Source organism: Heteronotia binoei, chromosome 4 (assembly GCF_032191835.1).
Source record: "Heteronotia binoei isolate CCM8104 ecotype False Entrance Well chromosome 4, APGP_CSIRO_Hbin_v1, whole genome shotgun sequence".
Classification (NCBI taxonomy): domain Eukaryota; kingdom Metazoa; phylum Chordata; class Lepidosauria; order Squamata; family Gekkonidae; genus Heteronotia; species Heteronotia binoei.
In genome coordinates, this window is record NC_083226.1 from 88,069,705 (window position 1) to 88,088,614 (window position 18,910).

General features: G+C 44.1%; 1 protein-coding gene across 2 annotated transcripts in view; it reads right to left on the reverse strand.

The window, feature by feature from the left end:
* ADAMTS19 (ADAM metallopeptidase with thrombospondin type 1 motif 19) overlaps positions 1–18,910 on the reverse strand; it is a 248,877-nt gene that overhangs the window by 32,947 nt on the left and 197,020 nt on the right. For both annotated transcript variants that reach the window (XM_060235511.1, XM_060235510.1), the window contains exons 16-17: positions 16,836–16,916; positions 1,994–2,151 (exon numbers count right to left, since the gene is read on the reverse strand). In XM_060235511.1, the coding sequence (XP_060091494.1) occupies positions 1,994–2,151; positions 16,836–16,916 (239 nt within the window). The remainder of the gene's footprint in view (positions 1–1,993; positions 2,152–16,835; positions 16,917–18,910) is intronic.

Below are 18,910 nucleotides of genomic sequence, written 5' to 3' on the forward strand. Positions count from 1 at the left end.
TATTCCAATGATACTCATTCAGTGGCTTAGGAGTTACATGGGGTTCTCTGACATTCCACCTGTAGCTCTTCAGAGTACTGTTCCTGAATGTGGGACTGATCCCATGTTCCAGGAAATTGGAACAGGCCATTAGTGCTTCTTACTTATTAGCAAATGGCTTCCACTTTGAAAAAGCCACTGCTGGGAAGATAGCTAGCTTTCCCGAGTGATGTACCTCATGCCAAGGATAGAAGTAAAAGCCAATCTTCTTCAACAACCCCCACTCTGCAGTCTCTGACTATAGTAATATATTTAATATTAGTAGTTATATTATTGTATGTATGTGTTGGTAGGGTGGTGAACAGGGCATGCCATAGGCTTGTGGTTCTTTTGGTTAATGGCAATTACAAAAGTGGCTCTTTGTGATCCATTAAATGAGGGCCATTCATCTATATACATAGTTTATCCTGACCCAAAACCTTATTTTTGCTTGCAAGCTTCAATTGAAATGGTCACAATAAACCTGATAGTTCTTATAAGAAATTCCTCTTCAAATTAAAAAACTTTTAAACAGAAAACATGGTCACCATGCTACATACAACACAAAAGAACTGTAATTCCTAGGGCATACTGATGTAAATAAATTAAATTACTTGTGTCAATTAAGTAAATAATTAAAAGTTTTTCTGAGATCATCTACCTATACACTGTATTATTTATTACTTTTACTTGTGTCTCCTTCCAATCTGCTGGAGTAATTCTGTCATGTGTCTGTGAAAAATCAGATCAGCACCACCTAATGTACCTCTGCTGAGCCATGACTCTGGGCTTGCCTGCTTTCAATCAGGATAAATGTGAAAAATAGTGAATCAGAAACTCAGAGTTGTCTGAGAATAGATAATTCTCTTTCATAATTTAAAAACAATTCATCTTGCATATAAGAAAGAAGTATAATTTTTTTAAAAGTGTGCCTGGGTTGTCAGAATGAAAGTAAGTTTAATTTTCATTAAAAGGAATTTTCTGAGGAAGTGATTTGTATTAAACACCAACTGTTAGAGGAAAAAAAGAGCCACTCCAAAGCAATCCAACATGACTTTGTTAAAAATAAAAATGTATGTGTATGTGTGTTACACCACGTGTACACATGTCAGGAGACTGATAGTCACTGGAATGTTCTCTGCAATAGTCATTATACAAATGTAATAGTATAACAGATATATATTGTGGTTACTGCTGGCTCAGCTATTTAAAGCATCCGGTAAGTCTATATTGTTATAAATAAATTTAAATCATAAGATGATTCTGCTTGAAGACTACAAATCCTTGGAAAAGACCATCAAAATAATGATCAACATTATTCTTCAATTTCTCAACTGTTTTGCAGACTTCATCCCATCCAAGAGAGATGTCCAGCTGCTGACGTGCACAGAGAGATTTCCTCTATGTGAACTGGTTCCCATTCACTTAAATGGAGGGTGTTTATTTGCATGGATAAGTCTCCTCCATGAAATGACAGGGAATTTGTTTTAGAAGGAAAAATTTCCTGATTCTCTATGCATACTTCTCAAACCTAGCACAGATCACTGAATCAGGTTGATAACAAACAGCTACTTTTATGTGCTATCGTAATTACATTTTTCGCCAAATGAAGGAATTTCACATGTATCTAAGAGTCACAATAGGAAACACCTTTCATTTATTAATGTGGCCTGGAGCATATCTAGATTTATTATGGAATTACTTTATAGATTCAAAAGGGATTACTTTATGGATTCATAATCAGTCCTTAAATTTTCAAGTTCCTCCGTAAATATAAACTGAGGTTAATTTGTTATATGAAAATTTCAAAAATTTCTTTCTTGTAGGTAGCTTTTTCCAAAAATACATTTGTCTTCACAATATCACCCATTTGGAGAACATATGTCCATATTTTAAGTGTATATAAGTACACCATCTTAGATTTAACATGCTTTATACTTTGAACCAGTTCTAATTATTATCCATGTTACCATACCAATAAATGTAATGGTGATGTGGTGGGACCTTTAGCAGAGATTTTCTCCCACAGTCCTCTCCTAACATAATGGACAGTGGTACCAGCAATGTTGAATGATCCAGAATGTTCTATCTTCCAGTCACTATTAATAGACTGTTTGCTGGCATCTCGAAGAGCTGCAGATATATTGGAAAACAGTATAGAAAGATTTTGTCATTTTTTACATTTCCTCGTTGTCCAGTCAGAATATTTTTGTTCATGTTGCTAGAGCCACCAATCCAAGCAATAAAGTTACCTATGATTAAGAAATAAAGTCTCAACAACCCAATCTTTTAGCCATTTCCTATTTGGGAAATGTTTAAATATTATTTGAATTCCTAGCACATTCAAGACAGATTTTAGTAAAACAGAGAAGGATTAGGGGAAAAATGTTGCATGTACATATCCATACTTTATTATATAATTAATATGACATACACAACATGAATTCATTGTTTGTGTTAAATGAAAGAATTTGAACATGATTTCTTTATAATCTAACAATACTCAGGTGAATATAATGACTTATTTCCAAAACTCAATGCAAACCTCTCAATCTAGTTTTGAGAATCCTCTCAGTCTGAAATCTGTTACAGGAAATACTAGACCTCTGAATTTATTAACTTCTATGAGACCTACTGAGGGCAAACAGTACAATGGTTTAAATGTCTCATACCAAGTAATGCCAATCAATATAAGTTCAGTGCACCAACCACCGCATCTTAGCTTATATCGCCTGCTCAGGAACTCCATGTTATACTACTCCATTAAAAGCCAAAGCTACAACTGACAGAACTCCCATTCTATGCAGCTCTTAAACACATAACAAAACTGTCTATAAGCTATCTATACCTGACAACTTTATATCCCTAGCTCACAATCAGAAGCTTTCCACAACCCCCACACTTATCTGTTTTTTTCTAGGTCATTAGCTTCTCCTTTCTTACATTTTCTTTCCTTTTACTTCAAACCTTCTTTAATTCACTTGCCTTCCATCTGTTTCTTGATTTACACTCCATTGCCACATCTGCATCCTTTCTTTAACCACCTGAACTCTGTTCCTTTTTCCAGCTTTTCTACTTCATGAAATCTCAGCTTGCTCTTTTTCAGTGAGGTTGTATTGTAGACAAGAGGGCATTCTTTGCTTCCTAAATATTTAATCATAGTTTTAGAAGCTCCTCTCTCCACAGATATGAGAGGAGAAACAACACAAAAAATCACAGAGGACAGGGCTATCAACAGCTATTAGCCATGAACTCCTGCCCCATGGCACAGAGTGGTAAAGCTGCACTACTGCAGTCCAAGCTCTGCTCACGACTAGAGTTCGATCCTGGTGGAAGCTGGGTTTAGGTAGCTGTCTCAAGGTTGACTCAGCCTTTCAAGGTCAGTAAAATGAGTACCCAGCTTGCTGAGGGTAAAGTGTAAGTGACTGGGGAGGGCAATGGCAAACCACCCCGTAAAAAGTCTGCCATGAAAATGTCATGAAAGTGTCACCCCAGAGTCAGAAATGACTGGTCCTTGCACAAGGGGATTACCTTTACCTTTACTTACGTTTACAATATACTTCATAGAATTAGGAAATATTTGTTAGGGGACTAAGAAGAGCCATGCTTTGATGCTTCCTAGAAGCCTAAGACGTTCTTGTTTGAAATAGGTTTCACTAGATGAATGTTGGTCAGATTTAGCAAGGCAGCTATTATCAGAGCTGCAAGAAAAAAGGAACTGTTAGTCTTGTCCCACAGCCATTTAAAGTTATTCATTTATATGGGGGGAAACTAATAAAACTACAATTCAATTAAAATAACTTGTTCTCCATTATCTTTGTTTTCAGACTGGCATTTTTACCAGGAATCTGTGCCATATAAAGTACCTGTGAGAGCTGCATTTCTCAGTGTAAGTATGCTTATGCATATCTGAGCTACTCTTGTCTCATGCGTTAAATATTCCCACTGTTTTCTTCAAGTTCTTAAACTATGACTTTGCAAATAGGCAATAATGTGGTCAACTTTTCCAAATATATATTTTTGTCTTACTGGGTGCTATCAATCCCCATAAGATTGAATGAGATCAAGGAACTGAGGTTACATAACAATGTCATTAAAGGAAAGAAAGGAAAGGTTCCCTATGCAAGCACCAGTCGTTTCTGACTCTGGGCTGATGTTGCTTTCACAACGTTTTCACAGCAGACTTTTTACGGGGTGGTTTGCCATTGCCTTCCCCAATCTTTTACACTCCCCCCCCCCAGCAAGCTGGGTACTCATTTTACCAACCTCGAAAAGATGGAAGGCTGAGTCAACCTTGGGCCGGCTACCTGAATCCAGCTTCCACCGGAATCGAACTAAGGTCGTGAGCAGAGAGTTCAGACCTCAGTACTGCAGTACTGCTGCTTTACCACTCTGCACTACGGGGCCACTAACAATGTCATTACTGATACATAAATTCTTCCTTCCCCCTAATGTGAAGTTTGAATGCGGCAGTGCCTTAATCAAATATATAAAGTCAAATAGGCTTGAAGTCATCTTCTGGACAAGTCTGCCCTAAACATTCTTTCTCACTGAAATTCCATGCTTGGCATCAGTGATGTGAAAGGCCTCATTCTCCCAGTCCTTGCCCAAATCTCTTCATAAAGTTGTATGTTAATGTGAGTCATTTCTGGCAATCAACTGCACTCCCAACCATACTTGTAATGTTTTGTTATGTTTCTATGGGAAACAATGGCAATAGCACCATCAATAGGCAATAATATAATTGTATTATCCAGCAATCATGCATGCCACAAAAGCACAGTATAATGAATGCAAATAGTGCACACATCATTTCTAAGAGGTAACCAACAGTTCTGGTTTGTTTGTTTTTTTGCTGTCAACAGTTCTAAGAGGTATTGTAATATCTCAGCATTTGAAATTATTCTATTTAAAAGTTTAATGAAAATGGTAATCCTCTATTCAATGAACAAATATAATAAGAACACTCATTAGACTACATGAAACAACAGCAGAATGCTTGCTTTATAGTCACTATAACTTAAACTGCCTGGGTTTCTAACCAGTTATCAAGAGCACATTCAGTAGGTGTGTTACCACTGCAAAGTCCTGTTACTAACATAAAGAAACACCAGGAAAACCAGATCCCATGGTATGTCAGTCAACAAACCTGACATTTCAAAGGATACACAGACTCTTCCTTAACAGGTACTTTTAGAGCACATTTACGACTTATTTATTAAGAAATGTGTACCCCATAATTCTAAACAGATTCTTAAAGCAGCTTTCAACATAGGAATAAAAAATAAAATTACAGAATAAAGCAATTTAAACAGCAACAATATAATAAAATAGCCATAAAATTAAATAACTTCAGTACCTATTATAAAAGCAATCACTGTATTGTAGACACCCTGATCTGGATAGTCCTGGTTACCCTGATTTTGTTAGATCTTAAAAATAAGCAGGTTAACCCTGGTTAGTACTTGGATAGAAGTTGAGAGTTGCTGCACAGAGACAGGCAGTGGCAAATCACCTCTGAATGTCTCTTGCCTTGAAAACCCTATGGGGTTGTCATGAAGTTGGCTGTGACTTGACAGCAAAAAAACAAACAAACCAGTTGTGGACAGAAGGTAAGAACACAACTAACATGTGCATGAACACTGTACATGAGCAATACAAACAGCATAAGCAAAACCAACTAAAAGCTTGAGAAGGAACATTTTCATCTGGTACCTAGTATCATACAGACTAATTGCCCTATGAAAATTTGCGGGCAATGAGTTTTATAATTAAATAAATATAAATAAATATCTTTATTGCATTACCAAATATTGCCATAGCAACCAACCAAATACAACAATAAGATAAAAGGGAACGAAGAGAAAACACAAGGCAGCATCCAGTACCTCATTCCATACTACGATAAGAAATCATACAATCCTAAAGTATCTAGAATAAAATGTCAATAAAAATTTTAAAACCTAAAAATCTATACATTCTAAACTTTTAGAACCTTAACAATCTAAATTTAAAATTTAAAACATCAACAAAATTTAACCAGGACTACACTAGAAAAGAACAGAGAGTGATAATAGGGGGCGATCAATGAGGCGCGGTCTTCTTTTTCTTTTTCTTTTCCATGACGGCAGTTCATAATTAAAGCAGTACTAGAGAAGGCTCTCTCCCTCACCCTAATGCTCACCTACTGTTGTGTCCTAGGTTCAAATGGAGAACTGTTGCTTTTGGAGGGAACTGTTACTTTTGGAGGGAAGCTGAACAAGCCAAGCTTGTACTCCACACCAGGGTTCCAGAGAAGGCCTAAGCGTGCCCAATCAGGGGAAGGATTGAAACATAAGTAGCCAATCAACATCTAGGCTCACACTGTACCCTGATAGGCCCTTAGGCCTCTGTAAATAGCCAATCCATGTACATAGTTAAGGTCCAATCAGAAGGGGGCAAGAATTGTATAAAGGAGCGGGAGGTTTGAATAGAGCTCAGTCTGTGTTGGTGTTCCTGAAGTAAAGCTTGCTGAAATCACTCTCCGACTCTGGTCTCTTACTGCGCCGACCCCAGTACTTTACACCTACTTTACTTCCGAAAATGGGTGTGATGGAGAGGGCCAAATCCATCTTCTTTTCCAGTAACTGCTAATTCCTTTTGCACTTTGGTTGTCTGGACAGAAAGCTAGAAATGACCAATCAAGGCCCTTGCAACACACAGAGGGAAGGGGAAGAAGAGACTCAAGCAATTTGAGGAAGCTTGAGTCAGTTTTCAAGCAAGGTCTCCAGTCTCTTAAGGTGAAAGTGGATTGTTTAGTGTGGTGGCAAGCACTGGTATTTGGATCTCATATAGATGATTGGGACAGGCTAAGGTCTGTGTTTTAAAAAAGAGATATATATCCAGAGGTACAAAATTGTTCTTCAACATCCCCTGTTTACGTCCCTCTACAGTAAATAAAGATTTCTCTTGTGTTTTATTTCTGTTATCCTTCTTGATATTAAAGGCAGAAAAGGTTATAATCATGTTTACCAAGGCAGGAGAATAGTGTACCTCATCACAATTTACATTCAGGGTGGCTAGAAGTAAACAGCAAAGCACTGGCAGACAGTAAATGAACATTGCTTTCACAGTTATGCTCAGTGTGACTGGGAAATGTAGCAGATATTCTTCAATTAATCCCCAAATCAATATATGCTACTACTGTGAGAACACTGGCACTGCTCTGTTTGTGCGTGTGTGTGTGTGTGTGTGTGTTTGGGGGTGGGGGTCCCACCAAAAATATTTTAGTGCCAATCCTGCTGTCCTAAGAGATCACAGTGGGAAGCACATGGAGAACAGTCATTCATGAAGATCCTAACTGTTAAGCAGGTATATGAGAGAAGACAGCCCTTAGAGAATTCTCGTCCCAAATCTATCAGGGAATTTAAATATAATAATCAGCTCTATGATCAGCCTGGAAGGGGATATGTAACCAGTGAAGCTCTTTTAAATAGTCTCTGCAACTAGCATTAGATACATGGACTGCAGTCACCAACACTGCTGTTTCTAGCTTCACCTTGAGTTTGACTGATTCTTCACTAGCAGTTGCTCTGCCCTGGGCTTCTGCTTTCCCTGGCTCAAGTGATTAGTTTCCTACCAATTGCTGCACGGGTGCATTTTGATCCATAGCTCTCTTCATTTTCTCTTGCAGTTTCTTGCTCTCCAAAAAATAAGAGCAAGAAACTATTAAGGAAATCTCAGCGAGAGCTGTGGATCAAAATGCACCCATGCACCAACTGGTAGTGAATCAGTTTTTTTTTTTTTTTAGCAGGAACGCACAGGAATGCAGTTTCAGCTGGTTTGGTGTCAGGGTGTGTGACCTAATATGCAAATGAGTTCCTCCTGGGCTTTTTCCTACAAAAAGCCCTGAGTGAGGAATTGATCACTTGAGCTGGGGAAAGCAGAAGCCCAGGGGCAGAACAACTGCTAGTGTGGAATTGGTCTTTGTTTACCATATTCGAAACTTATGCATGATTTCTCATTGTGACTTCACACAGTTTTTACACAAAGCAGGAAATAAAACTGAAACGTATTACAACCTGAGAGCTGGTACAGTCTTCAGATACCAAACTCTGAGACCACAAAATGAGGCATAAGAATGCAAAAAGCCCTACTAGATCAGACTAGTCATACATCTAAACTGATTCCCATTCGTCTTGTTCTGGTCTCATTGCTCCTTTTCCCACAGCGCTTCTGCTGGATTTTGCACAAGCTGCCCCAGGGCGGAGAGTTGCACCAACCCTTTCAAGTTTCCTCCATGGCAGGCAGAAGAAGCCTGTTTTCAGAGGATCCTGCCTGCTGTGGAGGGAACTTGAAGAGAGGTGGAGCAACTCACCACCCCAGGGCAACTTGTGCGAAATCCAGTAGAAGCGCTGTGAGAAAAAGAACAATGAGACCGGAACAAAGTGAGTGGGGAATCGGTCCTAGTCTAATAAATGCACTTGATTCACTACTATTCCTTTAGCAGTGACACACAATACTTAGCAAGTTGTTTTAGTCTTACAAATTGTAGTACCATCATAGAAGAACCCCTCAAGGAAGAGTAGGTAATGATGTTGACAGGGAACCTTATCTGAGCTTGGAACATACTGGAAAGGTTCCATTCAAGTGCCTGCAACATCAAGAGAGCCAGTTCAATGTAGCTGGAGAACTGGGTTTGATTCCCCACCCCTCCATGTACACCTGCCGATGTGACCTTGGGTCAGCCACAAGTTCTCTCAGAGCTGTTCTGCTCAAGAGCAGTTCTGGAAGAGCTCTCTCAGCCCCACCTGCCTCACAGAGTGTCTGTTGTGGGGAGGGAAAGGGAAAAGAGGTTGTAAGCTGCTCTGAGACTCCTTTGGGTAGAGAAGTGTTGGGGTATAAATCCAATTTCCTCTTCCTCCTCCTCCTCTTCTTCTACTACTACTACTCTCTTCCTAATAAGGGAATGTCAGATGCTAGTACTGGAACTTGACTCATCATGCCTGCCAGGTGATACCCATGCTAGGAGGCCATACCTAAGCAGGCTATAAAAAGGGAAGAGGAACAGTAACAAGTGGGCTTCACTGGAGACCTGGAGCTGCTCAGTACTGTTTTGCTGTAAGATGTGCCCAGCGACTGAAGGGATGAGAGAACTTTATGTATATTGTGTTTGTTTTATTTTCTGCAATTAAAATATTTATGTTACCTTACCACAGATCTTGCCTTATTGAGCATCCTTTGATTACCCAAATCCATTAGAAAGAATCCTTGCCTCAGGCAAGAAAATGGCCCCTGGCAAAACAGCAGCTTGATCTTATTGATGTTTACTTAAAATTAAGATCCACTGGCAACCATAGGCTACCAGTCTTTATGACCAGAAAGAAGCCTCCTGAAGGGGAAATTTTGCCCCCCCTTGGAGGGAGAGCGGAACCTTCGGCGCGCTTTTGAGTGCGTCCTGAGTGGGCGGGGCTTCAGCGCTGTTGCTGAAGCCCCGCTGGACGCCGCAGCAGTCTTCCCGGCGTTTTCGGAGGGCTCGGAGCGTGTGCGTGCGCTCTGGTTGCGTCTGGGCTGTCTGGCAGTCAGTGGAGCGTCGGGTGGATCGGCTCTGAGCTGAGCGCGTCGAGGGACCCTTCCTTTAAAGTTTGATAGTCAGGGCTTGTGTGTGCCCTGGAGCACGCTGGTTTGCGGGCTGTGGGCTGTTGCAGGGTTCTCCTGGGGCCATAGGAACATCGCCTTTAGGGAGACAGAATGGTCCATTTCGATCCCCCTCCCCCCCCCTATTTTCCTCTGGCTGACTTACTACCCCTTTTTGGAAGCTGGGCAGGGTCAGCCCTGGTTGGCACTTGGAGGGGAGAAAACGAAAGGTTTCCTCTGTAAGCATCAATTGTTTCTGACTCTGGGGTGACGTTGTTTTCGCAACATTTTCACAGAAGCCTTTTTGGGTGCCTTATTCTCGACCGGGTGGTCATTTTGGCCAAGGCTGTGGGGAACAGCTGGGCAGGGCGGCCGTTTTTGAGCGGCTGAAGTTCAGGGGTGTTGTAGGAGTCCTTATCCCTGAGGCTGGGTGGCCATTTTTTGCTTTGCTTCTTCTTCCTCAAGCCGTGTGCTGGGGCGGCCATTTTGAGGTGCTGCACTTATCCCGGGTGCTGGCGGCCATTTTGGCCTCGCTTCTTCTTCCCCACACCCTTTGCTCTTGGGGCAGCCATTTTAGGTGCTATTCTCCCTAGTGATTTTATTATTCTTGGCTCTTGGCGGCCATTTTCTGAAGAGTGAGGCGGCAGCCATTTTAGAGGGCTGTAGGGCAGCGGCCATTTTAGAGGGCTGTAGGGCGGCGGACATTTTAGAGGCAGGTTGGCCTGTTCTCCAAACCACCCCCCCTTGGTTCGGTTTCTGGCCTGTTTGTTTGAAGGGCTAGCTGCCTTGGGGTTGTTCATTTCTCTCTTTGAGTTTTAATTCGTGCTGCGCTCTTCAGCATAGCATGTCGGGCCGCAAGGGTTCTGGTAAATCCAAGGGGAAGCAGCCGGCCCCTAAGGCCCCTAAGCCGCCACCGAAGCGTCCACTGCCGCCCTCATCTTCGGATGATGAAGGGGATGACGACGTCAATGCAGTCATTTTTCAGCGACTGCAGGCTTTGGAGCGGGCATTGGGTTTGCCACCTTCCCAGATGCCCAACAAGGGGCGGGTTTCTAAGAGGACACTACAGGCTGATATACTGACCTGCTTGTCTCTTTTAGAGAGCAGATCTACAGCTGCTGCTGGTGGAGCTGTGGGGCTTGTTGGCCCTGATGTTGGTGCTGGCCCATCGTCCGGTGCGGGTGGTGCTGGGTCCGCTTTGGTGCCTGCTATACCTTCCGGTAAGTCTGGGGATGGCTCTCTGCCTCAAACAGGGCCTGTATGGCCGTGGGGGGCATGGGGGTCTGCTGGCCCTGGTGGGGTTGGTTCTCCGCTAGGGGCCGCTTCAGCTGTGGGCTTTGAGCAGCCAGGTAACTGGATGGGGCTCCAAGGTCAGTGGGGTGCGTTTGGACCTTGGCCCGGGGCAGGGCAGCAGGGGTCAGCAGGGGCTTGGCCTGGCCCCTAGGGTTTCCCTTCCCCTTACGGGGTGGTTCCGTTCAGTGCTATGCCTTTTGGTGAGGTCGCCTTACCTTTAGGTGATCACCTGCTGCCTGCCACTAGGGAAAAAATCTTAAAGGGAGAATATGTGGATGTATTCTCCCTTTTATATAGAGAGCTGGGGAAAAAGGACAAAGAGGAGTTGGACGACAAAGAGAAGGAGAAGCTTAGGAAAAGGAAGGTTGACCGGACCTGGGCCAATTGGCTTCCTGGGTTTTTGATATATGCGGGAGTGATTGCGTGGGCGCAGCCCTGGCGGGCTGCTGCCTTGATTCAGTATTTGGACATCATATACAAGGGGTATACAATGTTCAGCGGCCCTGCCTGGATCCAGTATGACCAGGAGTTCAGGATGAGGGCCGCTTTGTACCCTTTACTCCCGTGGGATCGGATTCACCAACAATTGTGGCTGCAGGTGATGTCACCGGTGTGGCCCAATTTGGGGGACCAATCCGACAGCGGTCACCTTGTATCTAAGGGTTCCGCTTCTCTTTCTAGTACGTCCTCCTCCTCCCGCAGTGTTGCGGGGCAGGCGGTTCAACCCCACCTGCTCTGCTGGGAGTTTGGGTCCCAGGGGGCATGCAGTCAAAAAGACTGCCACTTTAAGCACGAATGCCCCTTGTGTGCAGGCCCACATGCCTTCAACAACTGTCCTAGAGTTCGACCACGCAAGGGTCAGAAAAAATCAGGCAGAGGTCCTTTCCAACCTGGAAAAGGGTCCCAGCCCGATAAGGGTGGGGCCTCTTAGTGAATGGCTTCGCAGGTACCCACGCAGGGAGGACAGTTGTTATCTTTTGAATGGTTTCACATTGGGTTTTAGGATTCCTTTTCAAGGTTCTCGTGTACCAACTTGGTCCAGGAACCTTAGTTCAGTTGTGGGTTTTGAACATATAGTTGAGCAAAAAATTGCTAAGGAGTTGGCGGAGGGCAGGATTTTGGGCCCATTTGCCAGTCCTCCTGTGTGTAATTTTAGGGTTTCCCCGTTGGGGGTCGTACCAAAGAAAGCACCTGGTGAATTTTGTTTGATTCACCACCTTTCTTATCCCAGGGGTTCCTCTGTCAATGATGGCATACCTGAGGAGCTCTGCTCCATTAAGTATACCTCATTTGACCAGGCCGTGGGCGTCGTGTGACGCTGTGGTCAGGGAGCTGAGATGGCAAAATGCGATATCAAGTCGGCATTTCGCCTTCTCCCTGTCCACCCGGATGATTTTGAGCTGCTGGGCTTTTCGTTTGCAGGGCAATTTTACATGGACAGAGCATTGCCTATGGGTTGCTCTGTTTCATGTGCCGCTTTTGAGTGCTTCAGCACCTTTTTGGAATGGGCTGTGCGCGAAAAAGTGGGTTTGCAGGAGGTCGTTCATTATCTGGACGACTACCTGTTTGTGGGCCCTGCCGGCTCGGGCCGCTGCGCTCAGTTGTTAGCCGGCTTTATTGAATTGGCCGCGGAGTTGGGTGTGCCATTGGCCGAGGAAAAAACTGAGGGCCCGGCTCAACGCCTTGTATTTTTGGGGATTGAGCTAGATACTTTGGAACAGTCATCTAGGATTCCTGATCAGAAGCTGGTGGATTTGAAGGAGAGGATTAATTCCTTCCTGTGTAGAAAGAAGGTTACGTTGCTCGAGCTGCAACAGCTGGTGGGGCACCTTAACTTTGCTTGCAAAGTGGTCGCCCCAGGTAGGCCTTTTCTGCGCAGGTTCTGTGACGCTATGGCGGGCCTTCGCTCGCCACAGCACAGGACCAGGGTTACTAGCAGCATGAGGGAGGATCTCCTTATGTGGCTGGAGTTTTTGGAGTCCTTTAACGGGATTTCTTTTTGGCAAGAGGACATGAGGCTTGAGGCTGAGCTTCAGGTCATGTCAGATGCTGCTGGGTCCTTGGGTTTTGGGGTCTACTTCCGTGGACATTGGTGCATGGAAGAGTGGCCGGAGTCGTGGGTGCAGGCCGGTTTGAGCAGGGACCTTACGTTTTTGGAATTCTTTCCTATTCTAGTTGCGGTTTGGCTGTGGGGGAATGATATGGTTAATTGCACTGTTCATTTTTGGTGCGATAACATGGCGGTTGTTCATGTTATTAATTCCCTCTCTTCCAAATCGCAGCGGGTTATGAGGTTGTTGAGGGCCTTCACTCTGCGTTGCCTGCGGCTTAACATTTTGTTTTTGGCCAAGCATGTTCCTGGGGTGAATAACGGGGTGGCTGACGCTCTCTCTCGTAAACAGATGGAGAGGTTTCGTCAGCTGGCCCCAGACGCCGATCTGGATGCGGCGCCTATGCCCCAGGAGCTATGGCTGATTGGAGAGTCGAGGCCTGCAGAGTGATAGGCTTAGCCATTGCACCCAGCACCAGGAAGTCTTACGAGCGTGCCGTGCGGCAGTTTGAGGACTTTAGGGCTGAGGTAGGGTATCGCATTGTTTGGCCCCTCCCAGTGGAGCAGCTGCTCCATTACTGTGTTGCATTGAGAGGTAAGGGATTGGCCGTGCGATCAATTCGGGGACGCATGTCTGTGCTGGCCTTCGCTAGCAAGGCCTTGGGGTTTAGGGAGGACACACCAGGTCTATCCTGATGCATCACCGAGTACTCCATGGAGTAGAGCTAAGAGAGGCCAGCGCCTCCCTTTCCCCTCAACTAGATCTCAGTGATATATGCCAGGTCAGCCCTCATGCAGCATTAAATCTTGGATGGCTGTTTTTCCTCCCCCTGTAACTGACAGACTTAAAAAATTGTACAGAAAGCTGCAGCCAGAGGGACCATATCTTGCCAGTCTTTTTCTATCTACATTGGCTTCCATTGTGCTTCAAGGTTCTAGTAATAGCCTTTAAAACCTTGTACAGCCTTAAGGACTGCTTTCACTTGGTCATCTTTGGTGACCCTGCTTCAGGTATTACCTCCTTCTGAAGCTAGAAAGGTCCTTTTCAGTCATGGCACCAAGTCTTTGGAACGTGCTAGGGAGATTCATCTCTTTCCCTGTCTTTTGCTAGCAGGTGAAGACTTCTTTATTTCATCTGGCATATTCCCAATAACAACTATCGACCCTCCTTCTAGAGTTGTTTATGTATTTTAATTGAATTAGTTTATAATTTTTAATTTTTTTGTGGGGTGGGGGGGATTGTGTGTGTATGTGTTTGCATGCCAGGAAGTTATGGTGTCTTCTTTCAACCCCTAGTGGAGCTAGGATGTTTTTGGCAACTAGGATATTTTTCAGAGAGGTGGCCTCTGTTGCCTGCATCTGCATTCCGGCCCTAGTATTCCTTGGAGTTCTTCCAAGTTCTTGCCAGAGTCATCCCTGCTTAGCTTCCAAGAGCAGGCTTGCCTGGACCATCCAGGTTAGCGCATATTTTTAATTTCTCAAATTGCTCCACACCGTATTGCTTATGGCACCATTCCTCACACATTCTGCTCTCCCCAGATAAATCCTCAGCCAGCAGCTGAGATAGGGGCAAACAACCATACATCCAGATAGCAGCTCTCACCTGGATCTGAGCAGAACAAGCAAGTTAAGAAACTTCTTCTCAACTGACTTTGGACAATACAAAAAGAGAAGACAACCAGGTCTCACTTGGTGTTAAACAGCAGAATGGCATACATTCACTTTTCTTCCTACACATGATAGAAGCCCAATTATTTTCTGATGGGCTGGCTTCATGTGTGAACAATGGCATAATTCCTTCAGCTACTGCAGCTCAGGATTCATCCTGGGCTTTGTGTCTTTATTAGAGCCATGGACTAAGACCCACAAGGAAAGAACCCTTAGGTTCTCACTGTTCAGCTAGGGTTTAATTAATGCAGTGTATTTATGAAGATTTTCAAAGCTCCACATTGAGTCTTCAGATGCAGAACTTAAAGGGCCAGATGGTAGATAGGCTGCAATGTTTTCTCTTGCCATCTGACATAGGGTTGCCAAGTCCCATTTTTAAAATATCTGGGGACTTTGGGGGTGGAGCCAGGAGACTTTGGGGGTGGAGCCAGGAGACACTGGGGTGGAGCTAGGGGGAGGGGGGGAAACGGCGCCGGGGAGCGTCGCTGCGCTGCTGTGGCTGCTCCTCCGAGATGGGCTCAGGCTGGGCCCATCTCGGAGGAGCAGCTGCCGGGGGGGGGGGGGCGTCGCGGCAGTGTCCTGCGCTCCGCCTCTGCATTGGAATGGGGGGGGGGTGGAGGCGGGCCAGGAGCGTGGCGAGCCGCGAGTCCGGGTCCTAGAGGGGCCCGGATTCGCGGCTCACCATGCTCCTGGCCTGCCTCCACCCTCCCCTTCTCTGCTTTGGCTGCTCCTCCGAGATGGGCTCAGCCTGGGCCCATCTCGGAGGAGCAGCTGCCGGGGGGGGCGGCGCGGCAGCGTCGCGCGCTCCGCTCAGCCTCTGGGTTGGAATGGGGGGGTGGAGGCGGGCCAGGAGCATGGCGAGCCGCGAGTCCGGGTCCTAGAGGGGCCCGGATTCGCGGCTCGCCATGCTCCTGGCCCGCCTCCACCCTCCCCTTCTCTGCTTTGGCTGCTCCTCCGAGATGGGCTCAGCCTGGGCCCATCTCGGAGGAGCAGCTGCGGGGAGGGAGGGGGCGGCAGCAGCGCGGCAGCGTCGCCCGCTCTGGGATGGGGTGCCCGCCGTTTCTCCCCCTTCCCCCGCTTCTGTTTTTGGGGGGAGCGGGGGAAGAGGGTGGAAAACCTGGCATCCCCCGCCAGAGCGGGAGGGTTGGGAAGGCTACCCTGACAACTGTGGGCCTGTCTCAGGCCCAATGCACTATACAGCAGGTCAGACTCTTGATTTGGTATTCTCTAAGCAGGAACAAGATGATCTGAAGTTGAAGCAACTTAAGATGGTCCCCTTGTCATGCACAGATCACTACCTGCTAGGGTTTATAATTACAGAAATACCAGAGTTGGCAACTATTTAAGATGATCTGTCCCAATAGCATGATAGATCCAACTGTCACTGGAGGATGTCCAGTAGATATGGCTGGTGTTGATGCCCTGGTTGACCTTTGGAATGTGGAAGTGAACTGAGTAATTGACACAATCACTCCTAGGCTCCCTCTCTTAAGTCTAATAGCCCAAATAGCCCTTTGGTTTACTGAGAGGCTGCCGGTGATTAAAAGACAAGGGAGATGGCTGCAGCAGCAGTGCAGAAAAACTGACAAATTGATGGGCTAGAGTACGTTTTAAAGTCTACTCCATGGTGGTGATGGCAGGGAAGAAACAGTATTTCTTTGCCATCATTGTAGACCTGGACTTCTTCATTGGACTTATGATTTTGGCTCTGCTTCAAACCACTAGTTCTACATCTGGAGTTCATCCACACACCTAACATTAGCTTAACAGGAGGGTAGCTGAACATCAGGAGAAACTTTAACTATCACAGCAGTTTATCTATAACAGTGGGTGATTTGTCCTTCAGTGGAAGTCTTCAAGCAGAGATTGAACTGCCATCTCACAGTTGTACTTTAGCTTTGGGTGCCCTGCACTGAGCAGGAAGATTGACTATCAGTCCCCTTCCAACATTATAATTCTATGAACTCTATAAAATAGGTCAGTATTACTATTCACATAATACAAAAAACCATCACTTTCCCACCCAAATGTAACTGAGGATGCTCAAACAATTGCCTAAAACTATTTTGCCCCCTTAAGATATATGATTTAGTATATAACTGAAATCCTTGCTATTGTTTAATTCCATCAAGAATAAAATAATGTTTAGCTTTCATTTTTGTATATTAATTATTGCCAAAATACAACTTACCCAAGTAGCTATGAGCTGGTTTTTCTTCCACAACTTTTATTCTTCTTGCTCCTGCAGGTATCACCAAAGCTTCCACATAACCTAATTTCAAGATAAAACATGAAGAACATAATGAAACCCTTAGGCATTTGATTTTTAAAATATATATAATTTCCACTTCAGATTTGAACTTGCTTGTTCATCAGTTCTTGAATCTATTGCTCTGGTTTAGTTTGAGTTTGAATACATGTTTTGATTTTAGGACTAAAATAACTGTCTTGCTATTAGACTTTTTCATTGTCATTTGACAGTTTTCTGCCCATGCTAAATTGCTAAATTGCTGCTACATGATGACCACCATATTCCTCTCTATTGCTGATTGTCCACTCACACACAAACACCAACTGGACTAAAGACCTAGTAGAGGACTAGGCATGATGTGCTACTAAATTGAATCATACTTAGTATCTCATACCAATTTCAAATTCCTCAGGAAGACATACAATAGTTAAACTTTAATGTTCTGTAGATGGTTTTTTTTTCACAACTATTTAAATTTTGATTAGATTTTTTGTTTAGGAGTAAATCTGTAAGGAATTATCCATATTTTTTATTTTATTTTATTAGATATCTAGCCTGTTCTCCCCTGCACAGTAAGGCTCAAGGTGGGTTACAACAGTAAATATATACAAGAAATTTAGAACAATTAAAATATAATTAAACAATATCAAAATCCACACAGAATGATGCAATCCACAAAAATGGTGAACAGGCACAAGTTAACAAGTGTGCCCAAGATTAAACTGGATACTGGGCAAGTAGGCCAAAACCCACAACAGTAGCGCAAAATAAAACATCACAAAGCAGGGGAGGGGAATTAGACCTCCACCACCTCAGTCATAGGTCTGGTGGAACATCTTCATTTTACAGGCCCTGAAGAATTGCAACAAGTCCTGCAGGGCCCTGATCTTACTTGGAAAAGTTTTCCATCAGGTTGAAGCCAAAGCCAAAAGGACTCTGGCTCTGGTTGAGGTTAAGTGGATGTCCTTTGGGCCAAAGACTATCAGCAAATGTTGATCTATAGAGTAAAACTCTTTGAGGGACATACCGGGAGAGACAGTCCTGCAGATATGTTGGTCCCAGGTTGCATAGGGATTTAAAGGTTAATACCATAACATTTAACTTGAGCAGAGCAATGGTTGTATGTGGGCACTCAAAGGTATCCCACTAAGGACACATGCCACTGCATTTTAGACCAGCTGAAGTTTCTGGGCCAGCTGAAGTTTCTGGGTCAATCTCAAGGGCAGCCTCACATTGAATGAGTTACAGTATAATCCAGCCTTAATTGCATGGATCACTGTGACTAAATCACAAGGGAAGAAATAGGGAGACAACTGCCTGAGCTGCCGAAAATGATAAAATGCTGATCCATCAACATTTGGGCCTCCACTGAGTCATCAAAAATCACACTCAAACTCCTTACTGGTGGCATTGGCATTAATAATGATCCAACAAGGGATTCCCATCCCCATCCCCCTGCTTAGGTACAAGACCTCCATCTTGGATGGATTTAGTTTCAGTTGACTCCACTTAACCTCCAAAGCACTGGTCAAAACATCTGGAGTGGAATCTGGCTGTATCAACAGATACAGCTGGATGTCATCAACATACTGATGACAGCCCAGCTCAACCCCCTAGACCAGCTAGGAAAGGGGCACATATAGATGTTAAATAATATTAATATTCTGTAGTAGTAATAGTCACCAAAATCTGGACAATTAATATTTAGCCCTTCAACAATTTCATAAGAGTAATCAAACTCATTATCGAAGTATATATTCAGTATGTGTATAATAATCTCTCTTAGGATATTTGCTCTTCGTATTTTTTTTTTCATTTAAAGTTTGAGGTTTCATGAGATGCTAATCCAGATAAATATTTATGTTCATACATAGTAAAAAAATACATTTTGGCAGGGCTTTTTTGTAGCGGGAACTCCTTTGCATATTAGGCCATGCACCCCTGATGCCAGTCCTCCAAGAGCTTACAGGGCTCTTATTTCAGGGTATACTGTAAACTTTTGGAAGATTGGCTAC